This window comes from Acanthochromis polyacanthus, chromosome 5 (genome assembly GCF_021347895.1).
Source record: "Acanthochromis polyacanthus isolate Apoly-LR-REF ecotype Palm Island chromosome 5, KAUST_Apoly_ChrSc, whole genome shotgun sequence".
Taxonomy (NCBI): Eukaryota; Metazoa; Chordata; class Actinopteri; family Pomacentridae; genus Acanthochromis; species Acanthochromis polyacanthus.
Genome location: NC_067117.1, coordinates 4,633,264 through 4,656,642, shown reverse-complemented (window position 1 = coordinate 4,656,642; position 23,379 = coordinate 4,633,264). Strand labels below are relative to the sequence as shown.

General features: G+C 37.1%; 1 protein-coding gene across 4 annotated transcripts in view; it reads right to left on the bottom strand.

The window, feature by feature from the left end:
• Window positions 1-8,885: 8,885 nt before the first annotated feature.
• Window positions 8,886-23,379, bottom strand: part of LOC110955599 (potassium voltage-gated channel subfamily A member 10-like) — a 29,628-nt gene continuing 15,134 nt past the window's right edge. For 3 of the 4 annotated variants that reach the window (XM_051947904.1, XM_051947903.1, XM_051947905.1), the window contains 2 exons: window positions 22,602-22,665; window positions 8,886-12,414 (listed from right to left, as the gene is read on the bottom strand). In XM_051947904.1, coding sequence (XP_051803864.1) covers window positions 10,557-12,248 — 1,692 coding nt within the window. In that variant the 5' untranslated portion in view covers window positions 12,249-12,414; window positions 22,602-22,665 and the 3' untranslated portion in view covers window positions 8,886-10,556. Of the gene's footprint in view, window positions 12,415-14,402; window positions 15,108-22,601; window positions 22,666-23,379 lie in introns of those variants that run through there. The other variant, XM_051947906.1, reaches the window with a different exon arrangement.

The window sequence follows — 23,379 nt, the reverse complement described above, 5'->3', positions numbered from 1 at the left end:
TATTTAGTTTTTAATAACATTTTTAAGGGAAATTTCTAAGGAATTATTGGAATTTTCTACCTGAAGGTTTTGCACATTTAAAGTTTGAAAATATGGGAAAAAAATATATATTTTCACAGTGAAACTTCTTAAGTCCACATTTTTAACATTTTTGTGAAATTTTTGATTTTTTATTTTTTTTTTGGTGGAAATAAAAAAATGCTAGAAAGAAGTTTCTTTAAGAACATTCACAATAAAATCAACCAAAATACAGCGAATTTTTTGGAAGATTTTTTACTCATTTTTTTAAAAAAAATTCCAGGAATTTTCTTGCCAAATTTGGGGGATTTTTTTTTTTTTTTTTTTAAATCCAACTTTCAAGGGAAACTTTTAAAGAATTATTGGATTTTTTTTCCTGAAGGCTTTTTGCAAATTTTCAGAAATTTGGGGAATTTTTTTGCTGAATTTTTGGATTTTTTTTTCAGACAAGAAAACATTATTTTTGGTGCCAGTAAATGAGGACAACAGGAGGGTTAAAGAGACGGTCAGACTAAACAGATTATTTCAGCAAGCACAATGACAGTCCAGGTAATTACTACATTTAGAAACTTAGATGAATGCTTTTCCTTTCTCTTTCGGTCTCTTTTGTCTTACGTGCAGCAGAGTGATTTCCCTCTGGAGTCCCACCCATATTTATCTCTGTGTCTCACTACAGCTTGATGACCGGTGCTCTTTGCATAATCACACAGCTTCAGCTCTCTGATCGGACTCTAAAAACTCCTGGCTGCTGCAGATGTGAAAGCAGCCTGCGGTCACCTGAAGGCTGATCCCGGGTGATACTTCAGGTCACCTTCTTCATTTTTTATGGGTGTTAAGCTGGACAAATGTGAGCGTCAGGTTTCGTCCTACGAGGTCTGGTGGTTGACCTCCAGGGCTGACGCACTGCAGCGGAGCAGTTTACCTGTCGTAAATCTTTATCTCCGTCTACACACTCCACTCTCCCAGCATGATAGATCAGCCCGATCTCACGGGGATTCGTGAAACTGTCACGTAAGTTTTAGTTTCGGTTTCGTGTGCACCAACACGATTTCGTCATGTTTTTCGTGCCGCTCACCACGAAATGCGCACCAATGTATTTTAAACGGCGGACTTTTCGTGCCACTCAGAACGTATTTCAAAAGAATGTGTATATTATATTTTTAATGTAAAACCGTGGCGAATCCAACGCTATATTTTGCATGACATCGTCCCTAAACATAACCCTAACCATTACCCTAACCATAACCTAACCATAAGCCGGTGGTACACTTACCAATTTGCATAGGAATTTCAAGAATGTCCGGCGGCCGGCGGCCACAAACGCGATCACACAAGCAGTATACGCCGATGGACAGCTTAGATCGTCATGAATCCGCCGGTATAAACCACTTTCAGATGTGATTACCACAGCGAAAAACATTTCGTGGTGAGCGGCACGAAAAACATGACGAAATCGTGTTGGTGCGCACGAAACCGAAACTAAAACTTACGTGACAGTTTCACGAATCCCCGTGAGACCGGGTTGGATAGATGGGTGGCAGAGCATGCAGGTACTGAGCTAACGAAACACATTCAGCCACATACTGGAGACTACAATCACTCCATTAACGTCCACATCCAAAAGATCAGCTACCTCTGCATACAATGTGCTCTAAAGTCTTTATTGATTTACTGTCATGTTAATTATAATAGCCTCTTTGGTATGTTGGAAGCTGGTCGACGTCTGAATTATTTAAGAAGATCGAAATGTCAGCAGGAATCACCGGACAGAATCTGTTAATGTGTCAGATAGCGTTATATTTATAGTTACTTAATGTAGCCAATAACACAGGGGTGTCAAACATGCGGCCCACGGGCCAAAATCAGTACTCCAGAGGGTCCAATCCAGGCCTCAAAGTGTAAAAATTACAGAGAAGACATGAACTAAAAATTTGTGAACTCATAAAACAACAACTTTAAAATCATTTCTAAACAATGACAAGTTGCTTTGGTCATAAAGTAAAATACTAGATTGTTCTTTTGTCATTATGTGTCTCATTTTTGGAATATTTTGCCTTGTTTTTAGTTTTTTAAAAAAAATCTTTCGTTGTCTGACTTTTGTCATTTCTCACATTTTTGTCATTTTGTGTTTCCTTTTTGTCTCGCTTACATTTACGTCTTATTTTGTCATTTTCCTTATTTGTTGTTTTTTCTATCATTTTGGTCGTTTTATGTTTCCTTTTAGTCCTTTAGTTTTTGTAACTTTTGTTAATTTTTTTGTTTCATGTCGTTTGTCTCATTTTTGTAAACTTTTTGTTATTTTGTGTGTCATTTTTGTAATATTTTGTCTAGGTTTTCAGTCTTTTTTGTCTGACTTCTGTCGTTTATCTCATGTTTTTGTTGGTTTGTTTCCCGTTTTTGTCATTTCGTGTTTTCCTTGTTGTTTTTTGTATCATTTTTGTCGTTTTATGTTTCCTTTTAGTCTCTTTTGTGTTCTTTTCTATTTTGCCGCTTTGTTCCTTTTCTTGTCTCATTTGTGTCCATTTTTTTGTCACTGTGTAACTTTTGTCAGTTTTTTTGTTTCATGTCGTTTGTCTCATTTTTGTAAACTTTTTGTTATTTTGTGTGTCAATGTTTTTTTTGTCTGACTTCTGTCGTTTATCTCATGTTTTGTTGCTTTGTTTCCCGTTTTCGTCATTTTGTGTTTCCTTTTTGTCTCACTTGTGTTTTTTGTCTTATTTTTGTCATATTGTGTTTTGCTTTATTAAATAGTTTGTGTGTTGTTTTTGTCGTTTTGTGCTTACTCACTTGTGTTTTTTGTCTGTTTTGTTTCTTTTCGGTCATTCTTTGTCTCATTTGTATTCATTTTTTGATGTTTTTGTAACTTTTTGTCAAATTTTTCTCTCTTTTTTTGTTTGGTGTGGTTTGTTTAATTTTTTGTCATTTTGTGTCTCATTTTTTACGTACTTTTAGTAATTTTAAAAAAAAATTATAGTAATATTTTGTCTTGTTTTTGTTGTTTTTTGACTTTTTATTGTCAGACTGTTGTCATTTTGATCATAAAATAAAATACTATATTATTCAGTTCCAGATAAAATGGTTGGTTTCCATCAACAGATGAAATCTAAAATAAAATGTGATTATCTCTCGGTGTTCTTCGTCTTCCTTAGCCTGTCTGTAGCCTAATTTGTCTCTCAAAAAGACAGAAAACCTTAAATTTAGGTCACAAACACAGACGGTGCTTTCCTTAAATAGTTGGCCACTTCAAATCTTTTTTTAAGCAAATGTGATGAAAGCAGACGTAACGTATTTGTTGGAGACTATTTTCAGTTGATGACTGATACAGATTTGGTGCTCGAATTAGTATTTAGGTATGTGTGATCAAATCAGTCTTTAACTTCAATGCTGTTGTGCACTGGAATGAACGAACATCACTTTGTGCTCTTTTGGGCACAAAATGAGATCTAGGAACCGAGAATCAGACCTATTTGTTTTCAGCTATGCAGGAAATCCCTGTACAGCAGGACGAGTTTATTGTTTATTATCATTATTACCCAGACATTATTCTTAAACGTCTTCAAGTTGATTCGTGTACTGTGTTCAGATGGAGGAATGGAAGGAATTGTTTCAGCAACATCAGGGGTTTCCAGCAGGGGTAAAGCAAAGAAAGCTAAAAAGGTAAAGAAAAAGCCTCCCAAACAAGCTCCTTCTGTGGAGGAGTGTGTTGTTATCACACTGTGCCAGGACGCCTGATCCTCAACCCACCAAGAAGCAGAGTGTGTCCACCTGTCTGTCCTCATTAGTGCTGACAGAGCAGATGGAGACCGTCGCCAACCTTTCTCTGTGTTGTTCGTTTGCTATAATGCACCTCTGGCCCTTTTTTGCTTTTTGTTTCAGTCATATTAGTCCTGGTGTTAACCCTCGTGTCGTCCTGCGGGCCAAATTGAGACGTTTTAAAGTTTGAAAATGTGGAGAAAAGAAGCTATTTTCACAGGGATGTCCACATTTTCAACATTTTTGGGAAATTTTTGAACATTTTTTTGGTGGAACAAAAAAGAAATGTAAAAAAAAGTATCTTAGGAATTTTTCTTAAAGGACATATTAGAAGTTTTACTGATATGTATGTAATCACTTTTGATATTTTTAGGATTTTTTAAAAAAGATTTTTACTCATTTAAAAAAAAATTCACAAAAATTTTCTTGCCAAATTTTGGGGGATTTTTAAATAAGCTTTTTAAGGGAAACTTTTAAGGAACTATTGGAATTTTCTTCCTGAGGGTTTTGCAAATTTAAAGTTTGAAAATGTGAAAAAAATAAAAATATTTTCACAGGGAAATTTCTGATGTCCACATTTTCAACATTTTTGGGAATTTTTTGAATATTTTTTGGTGGAAAAAAAAAGAAATGTTAAAGAAATGCTTCTTAAGAGCACTCACAAAAAATCAACCAAAATCCAGCGAATTTTGCTGGATTTTGTTTGATTTTTTGTGAAAGTTTTTAAAGAAAATATTAAAATTTTCTAATATATATATGCAATCATTTTAAATATTTTTTAGGATTTTTACTAATTTTTTGAAAATATTTCGAAGAATTTTCTTTCCAAATGTGGGTGATTTTTTACAATAAATTTCCAAGGGAAACTTTTAAGGAATTATTGTAATTTTCTTCCTGAAGGTTTTGCAAATTTTCAGAGATTTGGGGATTTTTTTTTTTTAAATTTTTATTTCATTTTTTTCAGACAAGGAAACAACAGTTTTTGGTGCCCATAAATGAAGCCAACAGGAGTGTTAAAGAAGCTTTAAAAGTGATGCAGAACTCGTGTCTGAACGCTCTCGGTCAGCGAGGTCAGGGCAGAGGATCAATGGCCCGGCTGAGCTTTAATGAATATTAAACCAACGAGGACTGCTTCTTCGCCACTCAATATTTCACCTGCAGCCTCCCCGTGCTCACTCTTTGATCAGAAGTGTGACAGCAAGGTCGTCCGGCCTCTTCCCTGCATCCAGAAGAGTTTGCTGGAAGAAACTGGAGACTTTTGAGGGATTTAATACAAAGCCAAGCGGCTGAGCTCCAGGTGACTTTGCCACTGTGGAGGGACTACAGTACACCGGCTGATGTCTGCTGTCTGTGCAGCTCTGAAATTGGCTTAACGTGTCTGCTGACAAAACCGTAACCCAATCTACTGATATGAGACTCACTGTCTGAGCTTTCGTGCGACTCCCGTCCATTGTTTCCCTCTGAGCAGCTCGTCACCAACATGCAGAGTAAATAGAAAACACAGAGTCATGCAAGGGTGATATTTTTAGATCCATTAAGGGTTGCAGCGCAGTGTCACAGTGTCTGGACCATCTGCCGGGCTCTGAATAGATTTTCTTGGGGTGAATCTCTATCAAAGGCAGGATGGATGTGATCTCTTCATGGAACACCCCATGAATTATAGATGACGGCCTCACATTGGCTTTGACCTTGCCGGAGCCACCTGTCTGTTAAATGCTAAAATGCTATCAGAGCTTGTCTTCAGGATATCACCGTAGGATCAGTGATCAGCAAGGCAGGAGGGCGAGCCAAAGACCTGAGGGTTCACCCTCCTGTTGGCTTCATTTACAGGCATCACAAAATATGGTTTCCTTGTGTGAAAAAAGTCCAAAAATTCAGCAAAAAAAAATCAGAAAATTTGAAAAACCTTCAGGAAGAAAATTACAATAATTTCTTAAAAGTGTCCCTTAAAAGTTTTATTTAAAAAAAAAAATTTTGGCAAGAAAATTCTTTCAAAAGAGTTGTCTTATTTTCAAAAAATGAGTAAAAATCTTATAAGAAAAATGCTAAAAAAATATCTAAAGTGATTACATATATAGCAGTAAAACTTTTAATATTTTCTTTCATAAGATTCATAAAAAATCCGCCAAAATCCAGCGAATTTTGCTGGATTTTGGTTGATTTTTTTGTGAATGTTGAAAATGTGGACATCAGAAGTTTCACTGTGAAAATATATATTTTCCCCCCGCATTTTCAAACATTAAATTTGCAAAGCCTTCAGGAGGAAAATTACAATAATTCCTTAAAAGTTTCCCTTAAAAATAATTTCAAAAATCTAATAAAAAAATCCGCCAAATTTGGCAAAATTCATGTAAATATTTTCAAAAATGAATAAAAAATCTTCCCAAAAAAATCCTAAAAAAATCTAAAATGATTACATATGTATCAGTAAAACTTCTAATATTTTCTTTTAGAACATTCACAAAAAATCAGCCAAAATCCAGCGAATTTCGCTGGATTTTGGCTGATTTTTTGTGAATTTTCTAAAAGAAACATTTTTTTAAGCATTTCTTTTTTTTCCCATCACAAAATGTTCAAAAATTTCCCCAAAATGTTAAAAATGTGGACATCAGAAGTTTCACTGTGAAAATGTATATTTCCCCCACATTTTCAAACATTAAATTTGCAAAACCTTCAGGAAGAAAATTCCAATAATTCCGTAAAAATTTCCTTTGAAAGTTTTATTTTAAAAAATCCCCAAATTTGGCAAGAAAATCCTTGTAAATATTTACAAAAAATGAGTAAAAATCTTCCAAAAAATCCTTAAAATATTTACAGTGATTACATATATATCAGTCAAACTTCTCATATTTTCTTTAAGAACATTCACACAAAAAAATCAACCAAAATCCAGCAAATTTTTTTTGGTGAATGTTCTTAACATTTCTTTTTTCCACCAAAAAATGTTCAAAAATTTCCCAAAAACGTTGAAAATGTGGACATCAGAAGTTTCACTGTGAAAACATATATTTTTTTCCACATCTTCCAATTTTAAAACAGGTCAATTTTGGCCCACAGGACGACACGAGGGCTCAGTGGCAACAGGAACAGACAGCAAAAACACAGTCAAAGGCAGCAGTCAGCTCAGAAAACCTCCAATCAAAAGCATCACGTTTGCAAACTTCGTGCACGGATCAAACCCAGCTCATGTTCAGACACAGCGGCTGAAAACGTGTCCTTGATGTGATTGTATCGGACAGTAAAGCATCAAGTGAAACAGCCACCTTCTAGCCTCAGAGGCCAAGATAGATAATCTTATAAATGATTCATTTGCTCTGCATATTTAATTTGGTGCTTTTGCTTTTGAAGCGATCCCAGTCGAAGGCATTGTCAAGCACACTGCGCCAGAATTTCTCCATTTAGAGGCGAGTTTTGCCAGTAGAAAGAAAAAATAAACGATTGTTGTCAGTTTTCCATCTGTCATCTTTTTTTGATCTTCCCACCTATTTTTAACCGGGCCCTCCTCATTTCTTCATCAGCTCACGGGCTTATTAGCACATACAGTGAGAAATGTCTGCTCCTTCAGTCTGCTGCCGACACAACACCATGTATACGTGTCTATATTACACATGTAAAGAGTCACTGAGGAGGCTTTTCAGAGAGGCAGAGTGGAAGGGAGGGATGCCATCATGATACCAGCGCTGTGAACCAGCAGCGAGGAGGCGTTAATAACAGCTAACATGAGGCGATAATGAGTATTCAGCCCTGAAGCCATGCATGACACTCACACCTCCATTCATCACCATTATTATTAACCCTCCTGTTGTCTTTTCATTTACGGGCCAAAAATATTGTTTCCTTGTCGGAAATTTTTTTTTAAAAATTCAGCAAAAAAAAAATCCTCAAATTCCAGAAAATTTGCAAAACCTTCAGGAAGAAAATTACAATAATTCCTTAAAAGTTTCCCTTAAAAATAATAAAAAATCTAATAAAAAATCCCCCAAATTTGTCAAAAAAATTCATGTAAATATTTTCAAAAATGAGTAAAAAAATCTTCCAAACAAATCCTAAAAATATCTAAAGTGATTATACATTCATCTGTACAACTTTTAATATTTTCTTTAAGAACATTCACAAAAAACAACCAAAATCTAGTTTCTTTGTCTGCAAAAAGGTTAAACTTCAGTAAAAAAAATCCTCAAATTTCTGAAAATTTGGAAAACCTTCAGGAAGAAAATTCCAATAATTCCTTAAAAGCTGAACTTAAAAGTTTTGTTTTCAAAAAATCCCCCAAATTTGGCAAGAAAATTCTTGCAAATATTTTCAAAATAATGAGTAAAATACAGCAAATTTTATTGGGTTTTGGCAGATTTTTTTAAGTGAATGTTCTTAACAAACTTTTTTTTTGAACATTTCTTTTTATTTTCCACAGAAAAATGTTCAAAAATTGAAAGTAAAAATCTTCCAAAAAATCCTAAAAATATCTAAAGTGATTCCATATATATATCAGTAAAACTTCTACTTTCATTAAGAACATTCACAAAAAATCCAGCAAATTTCTGATGTTTTACATCAAATTTTTTCAACATTTCTTTTTTCCATCAACAATTTTTTTTAAAAATTCCCAAAAATGTATAAAATGTCGACATCAGAGGTTTCACTGTGAAAATATTTTTTCTCATATTTTTAAACTTTAACTTTGCAAAACCTTCAGAAAGAAATTTCCAATAATTCATTAAAGTTTCCCTAAAAAATTTTATTTTTAAAAAAATTACCCAAATTTGGCAAGAAAATTCTTGTAAATACTTTCAAAAATGAGTAAAACACAGCAAATTTTATTGGGTTTTGGCAGATTTTTTTATGTGAATGTTCTTAAGAAGCTTATTTTTTAACATTTCTTTTTTTTTCCCACTGAAAAATGTTCAAAAATTTCCAAAAAAATGTTGAAAATGTGGACATCACTATGAAAATAAATTTTTTCTCCACATTTTCAAACTTTAAAACGGCTCAGTTTGACCCGCAGGACGACACACGAAGGTTAAACGGGGGTTAAAAAAAACAAAAACGAAGCGAAAACCTTTAAAGCTGCTCGATCACATGTGCACTTTAAAATGAATCACGTGAGGGAAACGTCACACAGTTATGATACGTGTTTAATGGAAGGCACTCTCTGCAGGACGAATTAAACAGAGCAAATGATGATACCGTACAGTGTTGACACAGACAGCAACAGTCCTCAAATATTAAGTGCTTCATTACATCGTAAAGTGCTGAGTACCCAAGTGACGGACGGATGGACGTCACCTTATTGCATTTCATTCTAACCGCAGGTATTGCTCTTTCCGTGGGCGAAAAAACAAAACGCTACCCCTCCACCCACACGTCATTATTGCATATTGTAGGATTATTAGAAAGGCATTGACTGAGTTACATCCATTTACATTTCAATACAAGCTGCGTTTATATGTATTTATACATTCTCAAGACTGAAATGTGGCATGCATATATTGTACCAGCTCGTTTTATTTTTGCTCGAACTGTGCACTTTCATCTTTATATCGTCTTCGTTTCACAAATCCGGTTAAGGTATTGGCTTTCCCTATCACGTGGAATATAATGATAATTAGCATATGATTAAAATACTCTTAATACATTCAGCCACGATAAATAAGTCAAACTTTCAGTTACTGGTAATAGGAGTTAAACCTCATTTCGGCACACGATGCCATGCAATAAAAAAATGAGAGAATAGAGGCAAATGGAGAAACGTTCAAATAAGAGTGCCTTCTCTCGCTCTGATCACAAATATATATCTCACTTTTCTATACATTCTAATGATTTTTTTTTTCCCTGCCAACAGTGGATGATGTAAAGCTCCAAAAAGTGCGTGAGTGATACGTGGAATAAAGCTCTCAGTGCAACGACTTGATCCGGTTTTTAAAGGGGAAAAGTCACATTACCATAACACGTTATAGGGCGATCCTTACACAGCTAAATCTGCATGGTTTTGGAGCAAAAACACAAAAAACAGCCTGTGGTTTTATCATCTGAAGCTGCCGCATGTCGTGCTATAAGACATTAAATGGTTTGATCTATACTTTGCAGCTTACCTACAAGACTAACATGCCGGCTACAGATATTGTTCTGTCACACGGAGAGGCGCTGCTGGCTGAGCGTTCACAACTATGGATTTGCTGATAAGACAATGTGTGCGCTGATGTCCTCTTGCCTTACACTGGACACATTCGCTTGCCCTTGAAAACCATGCCAAGTCCTATCTAGATTTTGCTGAATGCGACGGCGTGCCGACTAACATGGAGCTGTGACGGAATATGAGATCTGAGTATACTTCCAGTTCAAATGCTACGATTAGCACACCCTTTTGTTTTCTTTTCTCAAGTGGGATAAACTCACCCAGAAGGACATTTCACAACCTGCATTACCTTTCTTGTCTGTACAATATTCGATCTGACAATCTACATTTTCAAGCTCATTTGTGCTACTGTCTGTAGCACCTATGAGCTATCACGTTCCTTTCAGTCTTTCCCACCAAAGCTAACTGACAGTAGCTGCTGAGTTGTGTTAATTGCACTTTGACACATCCACATGCAGGCAGACGGCTCGTGTAAATGCCGTCCCGCCACACAGTGCCTATTAATACTGTAATTAACCGCACAAATGCTGCCATGTTTGAGTACAAAACAGCAAGGAGGATGAGCTGATCACCCGGTGTGTCTCACTGATGGATATGTTTGGTTTGTCCGTGTGTGTTTTCCATGCCCTTTGTGTAAATAAACGCCGTCCTATCAGTGCATGCCGTTCTTCTCGTTCTGCCAGGTGCCGTTACTTTTGTTCAGTGAAAGCGTGCTTCCGTACTTGTTAGCCGCTGACATTTTCTGGGCAGCCTCTGCTGCCGCATCCATCACCTGTTTCTCCTCCTGCTCAGTCTCTCGGTGGTAGAAATAGTTAAAGTTGGAGACGATGACGGGGACGGGCAAGGCGATGGTCAGGACACCGGCAATGGCACAGAGAGTGCCGACCATTTTTCCCCCCATGGTGATGGGGCACATGTCTCCATAGCCCACGGTGGTCATGGTCACCACGGCCCACCAGAAGCCGTCAGGGATGCTGACGAACTGCGTCTGGGGCTCATCCACTTCTGCAAAGTAGATGGCACTTGAGAACAGGATGACTCCTATGAAAAGGAAGAAGATGAGCAGCCCCAGTTCCCTCATGCTGGCCTTCAGGGTCTGCCCCAGAATCTGAAGCCCCTTCGAGTGTCGGGAAAGCTTAAAAATTCTGAAGACCCTCACGAGTCGGATGATTCTTAGGATCGCCAGGGACATGTTCTGACTGGAGTTCATGTCGTCGTCGGGCGTGGTAGCCAGCTCTGTTCCCAGGGTTACAAAGTAGGGAATTATAGACACGATGTCGATGATATTCATGATGTTGTTGAAGAAATCACTCTTGCTGGGGCACACCACAAAGCGAACGCCGACTTCGAAGCAGAACCAAATGATGCAGATAGTCTCCACGATGAAAAAGGGGTCTGTGACGTACGCCATGATGTCTTTAGCGGCGGGATGCGGGGCGGAACCGTCTTGGGTCCCGTTAATAATTTGGGTTAAACCCGGAGGAAAGTCATTGTCGTCCCTGAACTCTGGCAGAGTCTCCAGGCAGAAGATGAAGATGGATATGACGATGACAAACACAGAAACCAGAGCTACAGATCTGGCAGCGCTGGAGCTCTCTGGGTATTCAAACAGGAGCCAGAACTGTCGCTGGAGCTCGTTGCTGGGCAAAAGGACTTCGGGCTCTTTGATGAAGCCTTCGTCTTCGCGGAACTGCTCCATCGCTTCGTGACCCAGCTCATAGAAAACTATTTCATTAGCAAAAACATCCAAGGGAACATTGGCTGGTCTGCGGATTCTGCCCCCTGACTGGTAGTAGTAGAGAATCCCATCGAAGGACGGGCGGTTTCTGTCAAAAAAGTACTCATTTCTCATTGGGTCAAAGTAGCTTATCCTCTTCATGGGGTCACCGAGCAGCGTCTCCGGAAACCTGTTCAGGGTGCTGAGCTGGGTCTCAAACATCAAGCCCGAAACATTAATGATGACTTTCTCATCTTTTTCTTCCAGGCAGTGCCTTTCAAACAAGTCTTCATTTTCATAGTGTTCCTTCGGCATCTTGCTGAAGACGCTGTCAGTGGGAGACTCACTGTTGATCAGGAGCTTCAGATTGGAGATCAAACTGCCGCTGCTGGAGTTCGCCTTCGTGGTCAGAGTCGGAGGAGTGGAAGGCGACAACCCCTCCTGAGCGGAGTGATGCCCACGCCGTCCTCTGTGTGGCGACTGGTGAGGAGAAGTCAAACGGTGGGTTAGGAGAGTCTGATCGGGGCCCTCTGAGGTGGGAGAGGTCGGGTATCCAGAGTCGTTCGGGTCTCCCAGGTTGATGCCGACATCATCCATGTTTTCAAAGTTGACAAGCGGCACCTCCATCACACTATCTCGTCACTGCAGCCACACCTCCGTCTATCAGCCTGGTCTGGGAGACAGAGGAAACACCACAACCAGAGCCACGCTGAAGATCCTGGCAGGGCCTCCCACCTCCTGGTTATCATTCAGGCAGCTGGACGCTAATTCTGGATTCAGCCCTTTTGGTAATCTATAAAACAGGAGGGAGGGGGGGAAGAAATGTTGTGTTATATTTTGTTAAATGCTGCAGCACAGTTTTGTTGGTAAAGAGATTTTTCTGTCCGATCCTGTTTGCATCAGCAGAGAACCTGCCATCTGATACTCTGCTTGTACAGTTATTTTTTCCCATTTCTCTCCCATGACCTAAACGAAAACACAAGCTCGGCAAGTCGGGCTGTGAAAGTGCTTACACGGAGTATGGATAGTGTTATTGCTGATCATGTGCTGCAAAACTGTTTCAATTCCGTACGAAAACGACTGAACATTCGCTTACGACTCAAAACAGAAACTCATCAAAACTAAAACACACTACCCTTCTCAATTTCTAAATGCGTGATAGTACGTTTGTAACTGCTGATTTGGTCGATCTATCCGGACCCGGTTCAGGTTTACACTGCAAAAACTCCAAATCCTACCAAGTCTGTTTGTCTTGTTTTTAGTCCAAATGTCTCATCCCACTTGGTTTAAGATAAATTCACTTAACAAGAGACACTTCAGCAACATAGAGGGACTTGTTTTAAGACAATGCAGCTTAAATATCTTGTTCAGTCAAACAATTTTGAAATTATCTTGTTTTGAGTTGAATTTTACAAGAAAACTCAAAATAAGTTTAACCCTCGTGCCGTACTGTGGGTCAAATTGGCCCGTTTTAAAGTTTGAAAATGTGGGAAAATAATATATTTTCACAGCCAAACCCACATTTACAACATTTTTGGGAAATCTCTGAACATTTTTTGGTGGAAAAACAGAAATGTTAAAAATGTTTCTTGAGAACATTCATATAAATATTAACCAAAATCCAGTGAATTTCACTGAATTTTGGTAGATTTTTTTGGGAATGTTCTTAAAGAAAATGTTAGAAGTTTTACTGATATATATGTAATCATTTTAGATATTTTGGTATTTTTTGGTAGATTTTTACTCATTTTTTGAAAATATTTACAAGAATTTTTTTTTGCCATATTTGGGGGATTTTTCAAAATAAAAATTTTAAAGGAAACTCTGAAGGAATTATTGGAATTTTCTTCCTAAAAGTTTTGCACATTTTCTGAAATGTGGGGAATTTTTTTGGCTGATATTTTGGATTTTTTTCAGACACGGAAACTATATTTTTTGGTGACTGTAAATGAAGACAGCAGGAGCGTTAATAAATCTCAAATTAGGAGGTTACATGAAAGCAAAAATCTATTTTTGAGTGAAAAACTACTTTTTTTAAAGCATGTCTGGCTTATTTTAAGACACCTAAGCTTGACAATCCTGGTAAAATATAACTTAAAATAAGTTTTTCAAGCTAATTTTAAGATCTCAATAATATAAATATCAAATCGTATTTCAAGAAATCTTCCCAAGCCATTTTTCACTTGTTCTATTGGCAGATTTAAGGTAAAAGTTACTTCAAATGAGTTTTTTTTCTTGTTTTCCCAGTGTAGCGTCACATTTACTTTATCTGTAAGTTGCTGTTCATCGCTCTTTTGCCTCGTTCGGACAGGTAACCGAATCCTGATGGGAGCTTTAAGACAACAACCTCGGTGTCCACTTGACACTGAGGGCCCTGCGGGACTCTGAGACTCTATTTCCACTCGCAGTGCGGCAGATAACATAACAGTCCAGGATGTAGACCTGCATCTTCTTATGTAAGGATATCACATGGAGCTCAGGCAAAAAATAAGTGTATTGATTGTGCCCTGTCAGCAGAAAGAGGTTACCGAGTCCAAACGGAAGGACAGATGAAGACACAGAGGAGTGAAGTCTCCTTGGAAGTTAAATTGTTTCTGAAAGCAACTTTTTGCTGCTAAAATCTAGTGTCCGAACAAACTTAGCCTCATCTGACACTGAGCTGACATTGAAAGACACACCAGCTCCAAAGACATCCAATGACCGCAGCTTAATTGCAGATGTGTCTTTAGCTGAAAACGTAAAGCTTAAATCCAGCTGTGTGCAGATGTGTGCAGCACTCACCCGTGTCCCCCGGCTCTGCACAAGTTGTCCTTATCTATCCTGCGTGGAGGCTCCGCTCTGCTCCCCCTTTCCTCCCTTCACTCTCCCTCATCCACACTCACAATCAAGAGTGTCTCTGGCTCTATTAAAGCTCCCGCTGGGTAATTTAACACCGTACAGGAAACCAGAGATGCCAGAGGTACCCACACGTACTCACAAACATGCACAGGGCGCGCACACACAAACACAGACAAACACAGAAACACATGCGCGGCCAGCTCACTGGGTTTGAAATGTGGGGGTCACCTGGCTTTGTTCTCCCTGCTCCCTCCTCCTCTGTCAGCGGCTATAGGTGAGCTCTGTGATAGGAGATTCACTCTGCAGGAGCCAATCGCTGTTTGATGAGGAGAAGGGAGTGTGGGACCCGCTCTTTCCCTCCTTTCTTGCAGAGTAAGCATCCCACTTGCAGGATCGTCCAATCCAGCCTCACCTTGGGGATTAAACTGTACCCTTCCTCTGTCACAGCCCTCGGTCCCTACAGCTGTGCACATCTGCATCCTCTCCTTTACATCTTTAGTGACACATACTATTATTTCATCTGACATCAGTGTTCTATGCATTTATACTGACTGAGCTGCATTTCTTTTCAGGATCTTTCCAGAAATCGACCGTGCAATCGTCAGCTCCACTTTGGAAAAACAACAACTAAGGAGTGCAGTCAGCTGTATTGATAAATACTTGAATTTTTCATTAGATTATATTTTGGGCACACATTTCAGTCTTTCCCAAGAAAATCCTGCAGATGTCTTGAGGATTTCTCACTTCCCACTGAAGTACATCTGCCCTTTCCAGCAATTAAAGGTGTCAGGTTAACCCTCCTGTTGTCCTCATTCACAGGCACCAAAAAATATTGTTTCCTCGTCTGAAAAAAAATCCAAAAATTCTGCAAAAAAATTCCCCAAATTTCTGAAAATTTGCAAAACCTTCAAGAAGAAAATTCCAATAGTTACTTAAAAGTTTCCCTAAAAAGTTTTATTTTAAAAGAAATCCCCCAAATTTGGAATGAAAAATCTTCAAAAAAAAACCCCTAAAAATATCTAAAGTGATCACATCTATATCAGCAAAACTTCTAGTAGTTTCTTTAAGAAACTTTCTTCTTAAAGAAACTTTTTTCCCCTAGCATTTATATTATTTTCACCAAAAAATGTTCAAAGATTTCACAAAAATGTTGAAAATGTGGACATCAGAAGTTTCACTGTGAAAATATTTTTTTTCCCACATTTTCAAACTTTAAATTTGCAAAACCGTCAGGAAGAAAATTCCAATAATTCCTTAAAAATGTCCCTTAAAAGTTTTGTTAAAAAGTAAAATAATCCTCTAAAATTGCAAGAAAATTCTTGTAAATATTCTTTTTAAAAAATGAGTGAAAATCTTCCAAAACAATTCTAAAAATATCTAAAGTGATTACATATATATCAGTAAAACGTCTAATATCGCTGGATTTTGGTTGATTTTTTGTGTGAATGTTCTTAAAGAAACAATTTTAACATTTCTTTTTTCCACCAAAAAACATTCAAAAAATTTCCCCAAAATGTTGAAAATGTGGACATCAAAAGTTTCACTGTGAAAATATATTTTTCCACATTTTTAAAATTTTAAAACGGATCAATTTTGACCCGCAGGACGACACGAGGGTTAACAAAGCAGCTGAAGAAAAGTGATGAGCGCAATTAAAAGGTTAATTTCCAATTAAAGAAACTCTACACTTCCTTTTCTTTTTTTTTTTTTAGTCCGCCTGAATCCCATCAAGGAGTGAAAACTTTAATCAAAGTTAATCTTGAACTTTTTCAGGAGGGCGGCCAATTTGGCAGCACAGGTTGAATATTGTGTTACCTGATGGAGAAGCGGCCGCCTAAAGCCAGAAATCACTCCTTCATCTCACTCTGCTCCTGCTGCAGCCAGGGGTTGGCTTTCTGCTGCTCCTCGGTAACACTGCGGTGCGAGCCGGACCGCTGCAGGCTCCGGCACATGACTTCAAGGTCACAGAAAACTGTTTGAAGACTTTACAGCCTCCATGCGTTCCCACACATCACCCAGCACACCGTCGCCTCTGGGACTCTTACTACTCACGTTAACATCACGCAGATGTGCATGCATGAATATAAATGTCAGGGTAAATATGAGGGGAAGGCCCATGCACGTACAGTGAGGGAGGAATGCATCACTCAGCTGGCTCTACATCCTCCACGTATGGGGACTTTTCTGTCCTGGCTTGTCACTGAGGAGCTATGACCTGTCACTTAAACACTTGGTAACAGCATCTGCTTCAGGCAAAGAGAGACAGGAAGATGGACAGCGAGGGGCCGATCATAGACTGTACAAGTCAGGCTGAGAGGGTAAATAATCAATCCATTCCCCGGCAAAGCGGTTTGTGTCAGTAAAAGTGGGAGAGGGGAGGTAAACGGGTGAGATATGAGCTCCAGGATGACGTGGATTGCAGCTGCTGCAGTGTCACTCGTCTCAGGAGTCCTGACAGAGTACCAGAGGGATAACGTCCCCCCCTCTGTCCTTCCACACAGCCCTCCATCCATCATCCATCCCTCCTCCCTCCCCCGAGTCCAGCCATCTCCCCGGTGACACTGTCACCTTACCAGTAAACACACAGTGTTGACAAAGCAGTTCCTCAATCAGGAGGCTTGTTTGTGAACTTCACTGACGCTGCACAGGTAGAAACACCTCCATGGAGTCTGACTTTGAGCCACGAACACCTGACAGAAATAGCAGCATTTGCTCAGGGAAAATAAATCAGAACTTTAACAGTGAAGCGACCGAAGCGAAGCGAAGGAAGAATCTTCAGTTACAGAGAAAACAAAACGGCAGTCCTCCATTCAGAAGGCGACTGAAGCTACAGTAAGCGAGTTTTAACCCTCCTGTTGGCCTCATTTAAAGGCACCAAAAGTATGAAAAAATATCCAAAAAATCAGCAAAATATTTCCCAAAATTTCTGAAAATGTGCAAAATCTTCATGATGAAAATTCCAATAATTCCTAAAAAGTTTCCCTTAAAATTAATTTTTAAAAAATAATCCACCAAATTTGGCAAGAAAATTCTTGTAAATATTTTCATAAAATCAGATTTGTCTCTGAATGGAAGCCAAGTCGAAACAACAAAGCCACGACCTACTCATCCTGTGCACACGATCCAGGTAATTCTACCCCAAAAGCCCATATGCTCGTCCATTTAGGGTGCATGTCAGGTAGCACGGATTAGATATTCCAGCCTCGTAATCCTATAGCTATTGAAATGGCGGCTGGTTTTTCCAGTCTCGTAATCCTATATATCGCGGCAGAGGTTTCCTTCACTGTAAATTACATACAAGGTTGGGTCAGGAGCATGCAAGGGCAGAGCGGTGAGGGCAGATGAACCCCTACACAGCTAAAGCGTCATGCTCATCCAACAGCTCAGAGTGCCACAAGTTCACGTGGATCCGGGGCGAGTGACAAAACCGAGAGAGGCAGTGATCAGGTTTGATGTCTCAACGTAGGTGGAAACTTTAAAGAAATAAATATAGAATGCTGGTTCATAAGAAATAAACAAGTTGGAAGTCCATCATCATTTGGATGTAATTCCTGAGAGCTTGCTGCTGAAAGTAGAATATAAAAATAAAAAAAAGAAGGCAGAAGGTTTGAGAGTTGCTCTAATGCTCTCCTTTTATTTACCCCGTTTAGCCTGAACCCTCGTGTCGTCCTGCAGGTTAAAATTTACCCGTTTTAAAGTTTGAACATGTGGGAACAAAGTATGTGTTTTCACAGTGAAACTTCTGATGTCCACATTTTCAACATTTTTGGGAAATTTTTGAACATTTTTCGGTGGAAAAAAAAAGAAATGTTTCTTAAGAACATTCACACACAAAAAAAAAATCACTGGATTTTGGTTATTTTTATGTCAATGTTCTTAAAAATATTAGAAGTTTTACTGATGTATATGTAATCATTTTAGATATTTTTAGGATTTTTTGGGGGGAAAATTTTTACCCATTTTTTGAAAATATTTACAAGAATTTTCTTGCCAAATTTGAGGGATTTTTTTTTTAAATAAAATTTTCAAGGGAAACTTTTAAGGAATTTTCTTCCTGAAGGTTTTGCAAATTTTCAGAAATTTGGGGATTTTTTTTTGCTGGATTTTAGGGTGTTTTTCAGACGAGGAAACAATATTTTTTGGTGCCTGTAAATGAAGACGACAGGAGGGTTAAAAAGCCGATGCAAAATAATTGCATCTTTATATTGTGTTGTTCACTTTTATTCATTTTTATTTCTCATCCTTGTACATATTATTATTATTAGTAGTAGTAGTAGTGTGTTTATTTGCTAAATATGTTGCTGTAACAATGTAAATTTCCGCTGACATACTGAGCAATAAAGGATTGTCTGATCTTACCTTAACATATTTTTGCTTATTTAGATAAAGTCAAAATTCTGTATTTTTACCTTCAAATGAAAAGACTGAATGACCAATTTTAAACCGACAGATTTTTGATGAGAGCACGATTTAAATTTTGGTCTGATTTTTTTATTTTATTTTTTAATTTTGTTTTTCTTTATTATTGTTTTTTGTTTTTACAGTTACTATGTAAATGAATGCCCTTTTCTATTATATTTTTATATTATTTTACTATTATTTTACTAAGATAAAAACACGTCTAACGTTACTCTGACTAAAATCCCTATCTTTGAATTTGTCTGATCAGAGTACAGAATTTATAAACAGCTGCTCTTTTCCTGTAGCTTCATTCAGAAATTATAGTTTTGCTCTAATGTTTTTGAGCGGCAGAGTAAAGTAATTCCACGCCTGCCTCTCATACAGGTCAGATTTGGACAATCTCTGATTCTAGATGCATTTTGACATAACTTTAGTGAGAATCGCCCGTAGATCCTCTGATGGCTTTTTGAAGGAGGAGACGGTCTGTAGTGGTCAGTCCTGGACAAACTGACACCCGATTAAAATCCGAGCTACTTTCCCCTATTGTGGAATAATTTATTTCCTTTTTAAATCCCTTGACAAACTCAGATGCGGCCTCAACCTTTATCTAAAAGCCTTCCAGACCTCTGTAGGTCTTGGCAGGACGACAGCAAACGCTTCAAGAGCAAAAACAACAACAAACCCCAGACGGCAGAGGTTAAGATAAGAAGGATTTCATTTGACTATCAGCGCCTAATCTGAAAACACAGATTCTAATTTTAAATAAATAAAAAGTGTGGTAAATGTATCAGTGTGCTTTTTCATTTGACAGGTTTAAAATATAAAGAGTTATATTTACACTACCGTTCAGAAGTTTGAGAAATGTCCTGATTTTTGAAAGAAAAGCAGCTTGTTTTCACTGAAGATGACATTAAATGAATCATAAATCCAGTCTAGACATTGTTAATGTGGTAAATGACTATTCTAGCTGGGAATGTTTAATGGAATATCTCCATAGGGGTACAGAGGAACATTTCCAACAACCAACACTCCTGTGTTCTAATGCTACATTGTGCTAGCTAAAAGGCTAACTGATGATTAGAAAACCCTTGTGCAGTTATGTTAGCACATGGATAAAAGTGGGAGATTTAATGGAAAACATGAAATTGTCTACACTGTAAAAAATAATTGTTGTTCTTTTGGTAAAATTCCGGCCAGAATGCTGCCGTAAAATCACAGTAAAACATTTTCTACATTTACGGTAAAGGAATGTATTGATATTTTTGGGTTAAAAACGTGCTTTAATCCATATTTTACTGTAAATAAAAACAATGTGACCTTTAAAAATGTGAAATTTACATAAATATCACAGCATTTTTCCATTAATAGCGCAACATTTAGTGTATTTAACATTTAATATGTGTATTTTTAGCAAAAATGCGGTTAAAGCTGCCATAAATATTAAAGCATATGTCCGTTATTAACACAAAAGTACATCAGTTTGACCGGTAACTGACTTCCTTTTCACTGTGTGGCCTGTAGCTGACAGACGTCTGTGCTCATTCTGACTCCAGTAAGGAGATTACGTATCACAGGAGATCAGCCTCGTGGATGAATAGCTGCACCAAATACTACGGACTTAATTGAAACATCTGGATTGTTTCCAGCGCCACTAATCAAAAGACAAGTGCTTATCTTGGCTGACTCTTTGGACCCGCCGTGGTGAGGAGCACGTCCAAAACAAACAAATATCTCTGGTTAAATTACACTTTCTACTCCTTGGTCGCATTTTTCTGAAGCACCAACTGAATCAGGCTAACACGCCGTAGACCAGGGGTGTCCAACATGAGGCCTGTGAGCCTAAACCGGTCCTCCAGAGGGTCCAATCCGGCCCTCAAAGTGTGAAAATTACAAAGAAGACATTAACTGCAGATTTATGAAACTATAAATGTAAAATAATTTCTAGACCATGACACGTTGTTTTGATCATAAAGTAAAATACTAGATTGTTCTTTGTTCTTTTGTCATTTTGGGTCTTGTTTTTGTAATATTTTGTCCTGTTTTTGTTGTTTTTTTGTCGGATTTTTGTAATTTGTCTCCTGTTTTTGTCGCGTTGTTTCTCCTTTTTGTCACGTTGTGCATCGTTTTTGTAATATTTTGTCTTGTTTGTTTTGTCAGATTTTTGTTGTTCATCTCATGTTTTTGTCGTTTTGCTTTTTGTTTTGGTCCTTTTGTGTTTCCCTTTTGTCTCGTTGGTGTTTTCTGTCTTATTTTCCTCATTTTGTTTCGCTTTATGCGTTGTTTTTGTCTCGTTTTAGTCATTTAGTGTCTTTTTTTGTATAGCTTGTGTTGTCTCTTTTTTTGTCGCTTTGAATCTTATTTTTGTCATATTTTGTTGGTTTTTGTCTTTTTTTGTCGCTTTGAGTCTTATTTTTGTCATATTTTGTTGATTTTTGTCTTTTTTTGTCACTTTGAGTCTTACTTTTGTCATATTTTGTTGATTTTTGTCTTTTTTTGTCGCTTTGAGTCTTATTTTTGTCATATTTTGTTGATTTGTCTTTTTTTGTCACTTTGAGCCTTACTTTTGTCATATTTTGTTGATTTTTGTCCTTTTTTTGTCGCTTTGAGTCTTATTTTTGTCATATTTTGTTGATTTTTGTCCTTTTTTTGTCGCTTTGAGTCTTATTTTTGTCAGATTTTGTTGATTTGTCTTTTTTTGTCACTTTGAGCCTTACTTTTGTCATATTTTGTTGATTTTTGTCCTTTTTTTGTCGCTTTGAGTCTTATTTTTGTCATATTTTGTTGATTTTTGTCTTTTTTTGACGCTTTGAGTCTTATTTTTGTCATATTTTGTTGATTTTTGTCCTTCTTTTGTCGCTTTGAGTCTTACTTTTGTCATATTTTGTTGATTTTTGTCTTTTTTTGTCACTTTGAGCCTTACTTTTGTCATATTTTGTTGATTTTTGTCTTTTTTTGTCACTTTGAGCCTTACTTTTGTCATATTTTGTTGATTTGTCTTTTTTGTCACTTTGAGCCTTACTTTTGTCATATTTTGTTGATTTTTGTCCTTTTTATGTCGCTTTGAGCCTTATTTTTGTCATATTTTGTTGATTTTTGTCTTTTTTTGTCGCTTTGAGTCTTATTTTTGTCATATTTTGTTGATTTTTGTCCTTTTTTTGTCACTTTGAGCCTTACTTTTGTCATATTTTGTTGTTTTTTTGTCTTTTTTTGACGCTTTGAGTCTTACTTTTGTCATATTTTGTTGTTTTTTGTCTTTTTTTGTCATTTTGATCATAAAGTAAAATACCATTTTGTTCAGTTCCAGATAACTGTGACTAAACATTGTGTTCCTTTGTAGACACTCTGTGATCTGCAAGTTGTAATGTTTAAATGATAAACTGAGGCTGAATGTTGTTGTAACTGAAGTCATTTTTCTGAAAAAATGTCTGGTTGTTCATAATGTTTTGTAAAAAGATAACTCCTTAAATGTGAACGATATCAGAATGCACTTTTTTACACTAAAACAAAGGAAACATTGGGAGTTGTGGCTATTTTTTACAGGTTATGCTGTGATTTTACTGCCTACTGGAGATCAAACTGGGCTGAATGTGGAACCTGAACTACAATGACTTCGACAGCCCTGCCGTAGAGTGCTTCAAAGCGCTATCACACGTCGTAGGAAGAATTGTTTAGCAGCCAGCAGCCACACAGGGAGGATGAATGCCACACACCACCCACTGTTTGGACATCAGCATTGCTCACCGTTGGACAGGGAGGTTCCACGGCTGCATCCAGCCTCCTCCTCACGCTCCCATATGGCCTGTTACTGTGTGAAGAAAGAAACACATTTTACGGATGACAGTAAATCTAAGCTGACATTTAAAATAACACATTTAACTGTAATGGCCAAATTAACCCTCGTGTTATCCTTTTATAGTTTGAAAATGTGGAGGAAAAAAATATTCTCACGGTGATGTCCACATTTTCAGGAATTTTTTTCTTACAGAAAATTTTAGAAGTTTTACTGATATATATGGAATCACTTTTGATATTTAAAGGATTTTAGAACATTTTAATTCATTTTTTGAAAATATTTACAAGAATTTTTGTGCCATTTTTTTTTAATTTTAAGGGAAACTTTTAAGGAATTATTGGAATTTTCTTCCTGAAGGTTTTGCAAATTTAAAGTTTGAAAATGTGGGAAAAAAAAAAAAAACTATTTTCACAGTGAAACTTCTGATGACCACATTTTCAACATTTTTGTGAATTATTTGATTTTTTTGGTGGAAATAAAAAAATGCCAGAAAGAAGTTTCTTTAAGAACATTCATAAAAAAATCAACTAAAATCCAGCGAATTTTTTGGAAGATTTTTACTCATTTTTTAAAAATATAATTCCAGGAATTTTCTGGACAATTTAAGAACATTTTTTGGTGGAAAAAAATAAATCTTTCTTTAAGAACATTCACAAATGTGATTGATTTGTGAATGTTCTTAAAGAAAATATTTGAAGTTTTACTGATATATATGGAACCATTTTA